The sequence below is a fragment of the Anopheles darlingi genome, chromosome 3 (assembly GCF_943734745.1).
Source record: "Anopheles darlingi chromosome 3, idAnoDarlMG_H_01, whole genome shotgun sequence".
In the NCBI taxonomy this organism is placed as follows: Eukaryota; Metazoa; Arthropoda; class Insecta; order Diptera; family Culicidae; genus Anopheles; species Anopheles darlingi.
The window spans coordinates 23,496,456-23,508,966 of record NC_064875.1 but is presented as its reverse complement, the minus strand read 5'-3'; the positions used below and the strand labels follow the sequence as shown (position 1 = coordinate 23,508,966).

At 50.1% G+C, this 12,511-nt stretch overlaps 1 protein-coding gene across 1 annotated transcript in view; it reads right to left on the bottom strand.

The window, feature by feature from the left end:
- Positions 1–11,733, bottom strand: part of LOC125956604 (DNA-binding protein D-ETS-4) — a 20,556-nt gene extending 8,823 nt beyond the window's left edge. Inside the window, exon 1 of the mRNA XM_049688659.1 lies at positions 10,369–11,733. Within this exon, the coding sequence (XP_049544616.1) occupies positions 10,369–10,404 (36 nt within the window). The 5' untranslated portion in view covers positions 10,405–11,733. The remainder of the gene's footprint in view (positions 1–10,368) is intronic.
- Between the last annotated feature and the right edge of the window lie 778 nt (positions 11,734–12,511).

The window sequence follows — 12,511 nt, the reverse complement described above, 5'->3', positions numbered from 1 at the left end:
GCGCCTCCCCATTCTATGGACGGACGGAGGATTAGAAGTTCTCCATTGACTTCTGGGTTCACTCCACATGTAACACTCCTCACAGCACACCTAAACACACTAGCGGCAGTGGTAGTGGCGCTGCTTGTTTGTGCTCTACAGTTACCAACCTGTGCCGTGGCACGCGGACTGTGTGTGTGTGTGTGTGTGCTCGTTTGGACGTGTTTAACGAATGCTAATGGTAACCCTGCGTCATCTGTAGCCACTGATCTGATGAATATTTGTTTCATTAGTATTCGCAAAATGGCACGATCTGGGTGCCACGCTATGCTAGTAGCTAGTCGCCAGATGTCGCTACCGAGGCCACAGTAAGCGGATTGTCGTCAAAGTGCGGACTCTTGAATGGTGGTATTGCCACTTGAACGTAGTGGCGCTTGGCTAATAGAACCGGCTAAAGTCCTAGAAGGTGACTAGACGGTGAGCTACTTGACACTGAACACAAACACCGATTTTGAGACGCACCGATTGGAGCAATTCCTTCAGCAGCCGCTCCGCCAACCTTGCCAGCAGCTCGAGCGTGACGTAGTTTTCATACTCCCAGTTCTGCAGCACACCGCTCTTGTTCGGCATCATGGTGTAGGGCACTTTGGACTGGAACTGCACGCACCGTAACACTCTCTCGTTTGCTTCCTCGCTAGTTGCTTACGAATGACAGTTTGACAACTTCCCGTTTTTGGAGCCTTTTTATAACCGCAAAATCGGGCTGCTGCTGCTGCCCGAGTTGCGATAGTGATCTTGCACGAGTAGGCTAGTAGTTGGCCGTTATCGGTTGTGTCAGTGTCGGTTGTTTGGTTTGCTTCATTGATTAGAATGTGATGGGGGGAGGGACAACCAATTATAGGAAGAGGCGCAACAATGTTTTTACATCACACACCCGGGGGTTCGGTGTTGATGATTATGATCGGTTGAAGTACTACTACTTAGTGAGTTCGGTGTGTAGGAAAAGGAAATGGCTCCCCCATCATTGGGGCCACTGGTGTTGATGGGTGGGTGGGCTACCGAGAATAGGTCTGCACTCTAGAAGTCCATCATTTCCAGGAACACCTCCCACTTTTTGCTTGAACTGGTGGCCGGCCGCTCGATTCCTATCGTCCGATTGCGATTGGGCGCCCAAGCGCCCGCTGGACGTAGCCAGTCCGTACTGTGTCGACAGTGTTGCTGTTGTATCCAAAGTGGAAGTAATACTCCCTCGATCGATCGTAATACGCGTGGCAGAAATGGTGCGCGTAATGCTCTAAATTTAGCTACCGATCGCTCAATCATCATCATCCTCATCGTGATCGTCATCATGATCGTCGCCGGAGAACGGAAACGGCAGCGTAGAACAGCGGAACTACGGCAAACACACACCTGGGGTGTGTGTGGGATTGCGATCGGTTGATTGATCTCAACGAGAGACATCGAGCTGCTGACGTCAGCGTTAAGCGGCTAGGCGGCAGGCTGCCTTGTGCGGCGCGTGAGCGAGCCGTACGTAAGCCGCGCTTACGGTGCCACCGGCACCACCCCAGGTGTGCGCACCTTGGTTCGATCGCCGAATGACGTCGGGAGCCGGCAGTGTAAATGCGTAGCGTGTGCGATCGTGCCGAACCGATTAGCGGGAAATCATTCACTATGGGGGTGCGCGCGAGCACCTAGGGCCACGGTTTTTCACACTCTTTACCGTACTTGAGGAGCGCGCGCCCGCCATGAGAGTGAGGCTGGGGGCATCATTGTTTTGTGTGTGCCCGTGATTACGCGTTGAGAAGTTGTTCCGAATTCTTGGAATCGCTTCGCATCGACATTATATACCGACAAGCCGGGAAAGCGTTCTGTAGTGTTTCCGGAAAATGTACTATCATCATCGCTCGGGTGATTACTTGTTGCCGATTTATGTAATGCCGTTAAGCATGATGATCGTCAGCGCGGTGTCTGGCTCACGTTCTGCTGATCTAACGGGGTTGTACCTTCTGGACACCTTCTGGGTTCTAGGAATCCATGGATCAAATCCATCAATTCTCGATATCATGAGGCTCGACTGGCACGTTTCGCCAATAGATTTGCATAGTTTTTGCACATCTCGAGCTGCCCGTTACTGGCCACATACAAAACCTATTGATGACTACTATTGAGCACGATTGAACCTCATTGGGCGAAACTATCTTCCCTTCAGCACTGTTCCCACTTGGCTATTCCAGCTAGGTGCATTTCTGCGAAAACTGTACCACCGGCATAGGTAAACATGCAGCCGCATATTGAAACAGGCGTGCTGAAGTTGAAGAATGGCTGCTGCTCAACGGCTCAACTTCAGACCACAGAATTCCGCACCGATCTCACGTAGGTTGCCCAATTGTTCAACGCCTCAACGCCGTTCGTTGACACAGACCGCCAGGCCGGGCGGGTGTTTGTTTTATGCAAAAACGGGCAGCTCTGCTGCGACTGCCAGTCACGGCCATAAATATTTATGTCACCGTCGTGTTGTTGGTGCATTTCACCCGGCCGCGAGTCGTAGCGCGCTTTCGTGCTGAAACGCTTGGTGCAATCTAATGAAGGCGATGAGAGGATGGGCCCGAACGGAGCACTCTTGCGCAGGTCTGCGTCGTTGCACCTCAAGTAGGACTTTGACGCGCACACACCGCGTTTCTAATGAAGCCATCGAAGCTCTCGCCGTATGCGCTAGTAGAGAGCTGATATGGCACGGAAAAGTGACGTTGGAAAGTGTTGTTCCCCCTGTTCCGATAGAACCGCGATCGGGAAGAAGAATGTTGTCAAGATCTGGATTTTCTCGACTCATGCAACCAAACGCAAAGCAAGCAAGCGACCATAGCGGGGAGTCGTCCCAAGGTCTTCAGTGGTGCTGCATAAGGCAATAGAAAAACTTTCCCTTCGAGAGCCTTTGCCATCGCCTTCGCAGGATCGTTGGGCGGTGGATGTGGAGCAATTAAAAATAGGAGCCCCAGTTCCCAGTTTTCCTTTTCCGTTCGGTACGGTTCGAAGTGCGCGACGGCACGGCCACCGGTCATGTGTTCCATATGGACCGCGGAAGTAACTCTCGTCTTCTTCGAACCATATCGGGAAGGATGTTGTACTCGATGTGGAAGATGAATGGTTGGTGGGTGCTGACATGAATGGACGTGTGCGCGTTTGCCACAGCGAATGTGGGATGCTGTATGTGCTGTATGGGCGATGCCGATTCCTGTCCCGTCGGTGGGAGTATCGATAGGTGGTGTACCTCGCGACATCGTGTTCGATGGTATTGTGCACAATGAGAAGGGTGTGTTTATTCAACTTGTTTCTATATTTCTTCTATATGATCATTCCACCAAGTTTTACTACCAGGTACAGTATGAAAAAAAAGTTTATCCACCCCTGCATGAATTTAACGTTTTGGCTGTTTTCTCCAAACAACTAAGTCCGAAAATCAAAATTTGTATATCAATAGTTTTGTTTTTTATTCTTCATTATTTTACTTGTTACTTTTTCCAAAAGACCCACTAGAAAAAAAGATATCACAAAAATAGTAGAGAAAGGTACGACAAAAAAGTTTATCCTCCCTATAGAAAAAAAAGGTTTTCTCTTCAATATAGTCAAATAATAATTTTTTCTCTCCATTTCAATGATGCAGTTTAGTGCTTTAACCTCATGCGCATCTTTTAAGACCCTATCGATGGTTCTATCGCCTAAAATAAAGAGTTATGCGCCTAATAAGTACATAACAAACTAATAGTTGTTCATTTCTTAGAGATGTTCATAGAGCCATTTTTAAATTAACCAGTTGTATAGTAACTTGGTGCAAAACTCCATTATTTTAGGCGATAGAACCATCAATAGGGTCTTAAAAGATGCGCATGATATTAAGGTACTAAACTGTATCCTTGAAATGGAGAGAATTTTTTTTGTTTGATTATTATGAAGAGAAAACCATTCGATACTATACAATTCCATACATTTTTTTGTATGGGGTGGATAAACTTTTTTTGCGTGTTTTTCGTACCTTACTCGACTATTTTTGTAATATCTTTTTTTCTAGTGGGTTATTTTTCAAAAAGTAAAAAGCAAAAGGAAGAAGAATAAAAAACTAATCTATTGATATACGATTTTTTGACAAAGATGTTCGGACGAAATAGCCAAAATGTATACTTCTGGCAGGGGTGCATAAACTTTTTTTTCATACTGTATATGGAGTATTGCACGACTAAATTGATGTTATGTAAAATTCAACTTTACTCCAAGTCGGATTTGATCAATCAGCTCACAAAACAACGCGAAACCAATTCGCAGCAAACCATCCAGAACCATACTGCGCAGGATTAGATAGCAGCAGCGATCTCAAGGTCTCGTATTCCACGAATCGATTCCAAAGAGAATTGTGAAATCATAATACCCAGTTGCAGAAGAACAACGGATCAAAGTCAAACAGATCAATAGAAATTAATTATTATAAGCTGCTAAAGACACCTAAAACCCCCTCTAGTAGCCAAACTGCGCTGCCGAACGACAGTCGATCAACTTGACTGTTGCTTGACGCACACAAATACCCTGACCGGAGCGGAGAGGAGTGTCAAGCGTCTCGAATGCTCCAGTGCCAGACCGGAACGGATCCCAAAAACACTCACCTAACCGCCCGCTCGCCCGCCATTCCCCAAAGGCCGAATCGTATCGAATCGAGTCGAAACAACCAATTAGTATGCAGGAATCTGGTAACATTATGCAAAATTAAGATCCCGAACAATCGAGCTCGGCGCGCTAGGCACTAAGGGAGAGGGGGATGATACCGTGTGGCTGTGCTGTCCTGTGCTGGTTAACCTTGTGGCGTAGTCTTGTGGTTCTGCGCGGCCGTTTGCTGATGTTGCGATGGCTGAACGGGCGTTTGGACTGTTTGGAACGAATTCAATCGGACTCGGATCGGTGTGTGTGTGTGTGTGTGTTTTCTGGTTTGCCATTTGCCATGTTTGAGATGAGGTCCAGGGAGAATGATGTAGACGAATGCCAAAATCTCGCACACACACACACGCAGAGTCGGGGAACACTCGAAGTGTACGCCCTTTTGAGCACGAATGATTCGCGTCATCTAAATGTCGAATCAACCTCGACACCATCCTCCTCTCTCCCTCTCGGGGGCTGGCGCTCGCCTGGGATCGCTGGACCGGTTTTTGGTCGATGCCGTTCACTTGCTGATCGCGGAAGCAAATGGCAATCCCATACAACCACCACCAGCACCATCAGCACCACGACTACTGCCAGTGCCAGTGTTCCATCGTGCTCCATTTTGAACGTTCTGACCGGTTCTGAGATGTAGTAGTCGCCCGTCGCCCGTCACCGTCGCTCTACTGTTCCACTGACTGGGAACAGAACACGGATACCGGTTCGAACTGGTTCTAGGGCACGAATCACTCGACGATCGTGATCCAGAGACGCTAGCTAGCGAATGGTGGGACTAATGTTGACGAGCACCTTCCTAGAAGTACCGAAACCGAGCCCAGGTTCTTGGTTCATACCACAACAGAAGTATACCCGGGTATACCTTCCCTTTTTTCGCTCTTGGTTCCCGTGGCATAGATCAAAGACTTTCAATTTCAGAACAAGTCACGAGCGTTTTCGCTTCGCGGTGGCTCCGTCTCTGTCTTTGTCTAAAGCAAAGCAAGATTAATAGTCTCCCGGGGACTGTGTCTTTCTGGTGGCGACGACGACTTCCTGGTTGTCGGGAAGGTTGTCCAGCCTCCCGGTCACGTCACGCAAACCCAAAGGGACAAGGCTGTTCCAAGGTGATACGGCTACGGCGGGCGCTACGTACGTGTCCATTGGGCAGTGAAACTGGATTACGTTGCGTAACGTGTAACCTGGGGAGGAGTAGCTCGGCTCGGGCTCCAAACGTCTGCTGCTGCTGCCGACCGGCCCGGTCTCTCGACTGGACCGCTGGAATTGCCGCCGTCGTTTTTTTTGGGTCAACGTAGAGCTCCGGCGAACTGGCGCCGAAGTCTCCAGAGATGGCGTAGTGTTGGCGGTTTGGTGAAAGTGAAAGGACGGTCCGTTGGCCCCCCCTCCCCCATAATCCGTTGGCGTTGCTGCACTAACGTCGACCGAGCCGCGTGACGTCAAACATTTGAAAGCGAGTGAATCAGAGAGTGCGGTGCCGTCGGTGCAGGCCCCGACGAGTGTTGTGCCACAGATTGCACAAGCCAACTCGACACCGCAACACCACGGCATACTGGCCACTACTACTGGGGCTGAGTCATTGGATCGCTGAACTAAATCCATTCCTAACCTCGAAGGTGTTTTGATGCGACGGAAAATCCCAAATCGTGGTCGTCGCACGTCAGCAGAAGGAGGTACTCGATCCGGGTAGGTCCGTCCTTCATCCTTCAGCCACATCCGTTACGTAACGATCCGTTGCGATTCTTCTGTAGCACAAACACAACCGATCGCGTAATTCGTAATATCGCGTGTCTTTGCTTGCGCTCTCTTGCTTAAGACGAGACGAGAAACCAACGAGGCGTCGGGAAAACCCGGCTGCAAGGTTCGCTGCAGACCGGAGTCAGATCGGGCCATTTCGAGTGACTACTCGTTGCGCAGTTCTTCACCAGCACGGTGTGTGTGTGTGTGTGTGTGTGTGTGTGTACGGTGGCCACGGTGGCCGGAGAGAACGAACACAATCAAACTAAACGCGTTTCGTAAGTTCAGCCCCCACCTTTGGGGAGAGCGAGATTCGTTTCGGTGGCTCCACCGGGCGACCGGAGTGACTTGTGGTTGTCCACCTGACGCACAAGTGACGAACTCGGTTTGGCACGCACAAAAACGTCATCGACATCGCAATGCCTCACCCGGCTAATCATCTTCATCGTGCCCCTGGTTCGATCATTTTGGAACAATAGCAGCGTAATTGAGTATCATATTTGTTGTTTATTTGTTGTTTATTGGATTGAGTATCGCATTGGCGCTTTGTTTGTTGTTGCGTAGTAATTTTGCGTATCGATTGCTATTTTGCTATTCGTTCTCTGAACTGACTGCTGCCGCCATTTTGCGCCCAAGAACCCATTCGCCCGTCCCCGTGCGCCTATCGGCAACGAGCGATCTAGTTTCTGGTTTGCTTTACTTTGCCATCATAAAGCAGATTTCTATCATCGGTGGCCTGCTGAAGGTTGTGAACATGTTTTGACATTCAACGACAGAACAACGAGCGCCTTCTGCGCCAGGTTCTTGAATAGCGGAGGGGATATCTCTGCTGTTTGGTTTGGCCACAGCCAGCACAAATCACATCTCATAAATTGAACTAGAGCGGGTTATAGCGGCACCTATTGCTGCTGTGACTGCTTTTGTTTCCTTTTGTTTACCACCAACGCTGAACCGGATCAGCATAACATGTCACGAGCAGAACGTGCTCAAAGACAGGCCACCGGTTGACGATGTCGTGTTCTGGCGGTGGTGGTGGTGGTCGAGATTGGAATTTAAGATTTATTTATCGATCAAATCTCTGTATCTCGTTGCTTGGAGTTAGTAAGCTATGCCGATTGACGTACTTGTGGCAGCCCCCTCGGCCCGCCGGTTTGTTTGCAGTACATCCGTTTGGAGATCCTGCTCTGCAGTGGAGTTTGTATTGCTTTTGGCCATCAGATCTGCTGGTGCTGGTGGATCCACTTTCCGGGTGGAATTTAACAACTTAAGTGCAGAGCATCATATTTTATCGCATTACGATATGGGAAAACGGGTTTTTGCCAAAGAGCAACAATGAAGAACGAAGAGAAAAGCAAACTACACTGCCATTAAAACACACACACAGACGATTTAAATACGATTCGGAGGTGTTCTGGTGTGGTAGCGAGCGATTAGCGAGCGATCCACCAGCCAGCCAGCCCGTTCAATACGTTCAATAATGTTGTTGAACACAAACGGTGGGGATAAAAGTGAAAGTGTCCAATGTCCCAAACCCCATTTGTCTCCCGCTTCGGCAAGGTGGTGACAACGTCATGCGGCAGCGACGGTATTGGTGCCCCGGCTTTATGGCTTAGTTAGTCGTTTATGGTTCCATTCCCTTCGCTTCGCGGGTAAATCGGAATAAAAAGGATAGGCTACCCATGTGCTACCCAGAACGAACGGAACGCAAACGCCTCAGGCCTCCGGCCTCCGAAGGTCAAACGTCAAGCGCGGGAATGTCACGGAGAACGAACGAACGGCCGGGCGGTGGGGGAGCGCCATGCCATAAAATGTTAATAAATGGACCCGGCCCCCGGAACTGTTATGCTTTTTATGGCACCCCCCCTTGCTGTGTGTGTGTGTGTTACTGGCCCGTGGTTAAAACGATAATTCAAACGTTTGTTTGACTAGCTTCCAGCAGCTCGTCAAAGAGCACCAGGCGTTCGAGCGAGCGACCGAGCGACCGAGAATGATGGCTCTGTCCTCCGCCAGGGAGGCTAGAGGCCTTGGGTGTGTACACGCTGGACCTAAGCTCCACAGCACGGCGCAGCGCGCGCGCGCACACCGCGATGATGTCATCGACGGTGAGACGGCCATATTGAATTTTGCCATTTTGAGATTGTGTGTGTTTGTGTTTGCGTATAAATTGCTGTGGCCTGTGTCTGGTGGAGCAGCGCGCCCATACACCGAGTGATGCGGTGGACACACAGATGGTTTTGCTCCGGAGATGGCTCCCCACCCCCGGGGCGGAAAGCGAAATACAGATGCGAGATAGACTCTCTGCGGTGAGGTGAGCCTCAGAAGAGTCCTCTCTCATTTTTTTTTTGCTTTTGCATGTCATCGCAACCTCGCTAATGACTTGTGCAAACAGCGAACGCGTTGATGCCTGTCGCCGTCGCCGTCGTCGTCGCCGTCGTCGTCGCCGTGCTGGAGGCTGGAGAAATGGTGTAACATTCCGTCGTTGGCATTAGATGGGAGGAAAGGTATGTACAGCATGAATTCCAGAGAAGGTAGGGAGGGGGGGCTCCCCTTTCAAGGATATTGGAAATATCCACTAAGCTGACTAAGCAGACTTCAATGACGATTGCGATTTATTTCCGTTGACTTGCGCTTTCTGGCGCAAGCAGCCGGGGCGTGATCGCATCGGTGGGCGATCGAAAAGTGGGGGAATAAGAGAAAACGATGTTTTGTGAGTTTTTTTTTCTCATCATCTCCTCCACCTATGACGTCCATCAGCAACACACGATGCACACGATCGTGAGTGGTGTCTGGCGTGAGTAAGACGTGAGACGTCAGTATCGATCGGTCAGGGATGGTCCTTCCATGGTAAAGTTGGAGCCTTTGGGGGGGAGGGCTGGGGATTTTTAATCGTACTTTTGGTGATCTCAAGGATCACGGTAGTTGATGGTGATGATTAATCGATGGATTACGATGCACTTCAACGCGCAATGGCTTCCCGATATGCGATGGAGAAGCCTAGTAGCTCGTTCCGATGCATCATAGTTTAGTAGCAGAATAGAGCGCATTCGATGTTTCTGTTTGAACAACTTTATAAATATAAAACACTAAGACGGAAATCGACAATCGAAGAGATATGTTAATTGTACACTAATGTGCGCATCGTTGACGAAAAAGCTGAACAGATGCGGTGCGTTGCGTTGTGCTCGATAGCACCAACACCATCAGATCGCTACCGGATCGCGTCAGCAAACCCCATGTGATCATCTATTTTTTTTGCGGTTCTTAGGAAGGTGCCGCGATTAGTCAAAGATGGATATTCCATTTACGACGTCGACGACGACGATGATGATGATGATGATGCAAACGCACCGCACAAGTGCAGCGCCATTTCATCTTTCATCCCCTGTTGTTTGGTTTAGAAGAAAAGGTGGTACGAAGTTAATGGCACTTCAAATTACGCGTCACGCCGTCACGTCGATGCGCGGTCTCGCGCAATCTGGCGAGGCGCGCGCGTGCTCCAAGCTGTTCACACAACAGCTCCATCCGCGAGCGCAATTTGGCGTAAGTGTAAACAATCCAAATCCAGCGTTTGCAGCACACACACACAACGTGTGGGCGTGGGAAAGGGTGCAGGAAAACCGAACGCGTTTTCACTCTGCTGCTACTGCTGTTGCTACTGTTGCTGCGGTGGCTGAGAAATTGCGTCATTCCCGTTTTTGACGGACGGTGTTTTGGTTTGGTCTATGCTAGCAGCCTCCAGGGGGGGCCACAACTAGAGTGCATTTCGTGGAATTCATGATCCTCTGTTTGGGAGGCGCGAAAGCGATTAGTGCTTGTGGATCAGCAGCTTGCTGCTATCAGCTTTGTGTCACCTTACGTTATACATTCCCGATGATGTTCATAGTAGCGCGCGCGCTCGCATTCCAAAGGGCACCATTACCTCTATCAGTGCAATCGACATCGACACCCGCACCCACTTACCTTCTCCTTGGGATAGAGCATCATCTCGTAGGCCATCGTGTTTGTTTGTTTGTTTTGATCGAGCTCAGTGTCTGTCTATCGATCGGTGTGTTGTGGAGGTGGTGGAAGGCGTATGCTACTACTGCTGCAGCTACTACTGCTTATCAAATCAAACTGATAACAACATAACCGGCCACGGGCACACTCTCACAAGTACTCCGCAAGTACCGCAAACAATTCACCTGCAGTCGTTTCACCTTTCACTCAATGTTTTTTCTTCTCTTGTGCTTCTTCTCTTTTTTTGGAGGGTTTTACATTCAATGCGTGCGTGCGTGCGTGCGCCGGATTTGTTGCGTGTTATAGCTGCTTGTGTGAGCTTTTCGTTTTAAATGTTTGTTTGCGTGTGCGGCCGGTGCCGTAACTGGCGTCTTTTTGGGAATGTTTTTTTTTCTTCTGTGGGGTTGTTGCGACTTTCGCGACTTCTCGATCGTGTATCTATCGCGGTAATAGCAACAAGCAGTCCGACGGTGGTGGTATTTTTTGGCTGGTTTCACTTTCTTCCCCCTCCTGGCGTGCGACAACAACAATGCAATGGTTCAACAACACTGATAACACCGATGGTATTATTTCGGAGAAAGACAAAAGGTGGTACACACACACACACGGCCCCCCAGATAGGGGTGTTCGACGTAATGGACTGGACTGGACTGGACTGGACTGGTCGGAGGAGATTCTGGGCGCACGCGCGAATCGTTCAGTGGCACTTGATGATAACAGGCTTTCACACCGCCACTTGGGTTGCCGCGAATTGCGCGAAACTGGTCACTCTCTCTCTCGTTCTCTCTCTTTCTCGGTGATCAAGGAGCCTGCCAGCCAGGCCTCTGAAACACACACACTGCAGCGCACAGTAGAAGTAGCCAGCCAGCGAGATAATCTTCGACCTTCTCTCGGACGTCTGGCGGACAGCACAGCGCGATGTGTTCCTACGTACTTGCGGGTCTCCTCTTACTATTTACTCGCTCGCTGGCTCGGTCGCTATCGCACGTCCGTACAGCAGCAGGGGCGCGTGTTGTTCTCGACGACGACGACACTGGGCGCGATCGTACTGGTACTGTTCATATTCCGTGTTAATGTCGTTGATAATGGTAGAGGACGCGACTGACAAATTCACTAACAACTCTTGGAACACACGAAATCTTCACTTCACGGATCACCACGGATCTCTCTCGATCTTTCCTTCTCTATCTTCGATTTCTTCTCTGTTACTGCACGCGGGCTCCAGGCACGGAGCGACCACCTCTGCTTCGTTGGGGCTCGGGAACTTAAGTGGTCGGCGGTTCCGCGAACCCGGTTACGCTAAGCCGATCGTCGTCGAGCGCGAAAATCCTCGCTCCCCCCCACCCCAACGGGGTGGCCAGTGGTTGCGTGTTCATCTTGCTGCTCGCTCACGCACCTTCGGCCCCCCGATAAGGTCCTCTCGCTCTCTCGCTCGCTCTCGCGTCTACTCGCTCGCTTCGGAGAAAATGCCGCGAGATCGCCTCTCCGTCTCTCGGCTTCGGCTGGATCGTGTGCGTGCGTGTGTGTGCGCCTGGTAGTAGTAGCTTAAGGCGATTGCGTCGCCCCGTTTTTAAGTGCTACCCTCCCCCGCCCCCCGAGCATAAGCCTCTCTTTCGCTCTTGAAGGAGTGGGAGTCGTTTCTCTCTCTATCTCTCTCTCTTGGGTATCATTGCGGGGGGCATCCAGCAGCAGGTCGTTTCGGGGAATCACTGCTGTGGTGCTCCAACCTTCGCTTCGTGCGGCTCGCTTCTTTCGCACCCCATTTTGCGCCTCCGTTTTATGCTTCGGCTTCGCGACTTCAATGTAATGATCGCTCACCTGGTCGCTCGTGTGTCTGTTTATTTTTTTGTTTGTTATTTTGTTTACTCTTTCAATTCGCCACCGTGTTCGCCTCTGTGTGTGTGTGTGTGTGTGTGTGGTTGTTTGATTTTTTTTTTCTGTATGTGATTATTAATTTCATTCTGCTTCGATTCTGAATTGCAGATTCGCTTCTTGTTATTTAACGGGCCTTCGATTGCTTCTTCCCGGTACATCATTCCTCCTTCCTTCTTCGTGATTATCTTTCGATTCGTTTTCGTCTTCTGGTTTCCCTGGGCCGTCTCCGGGG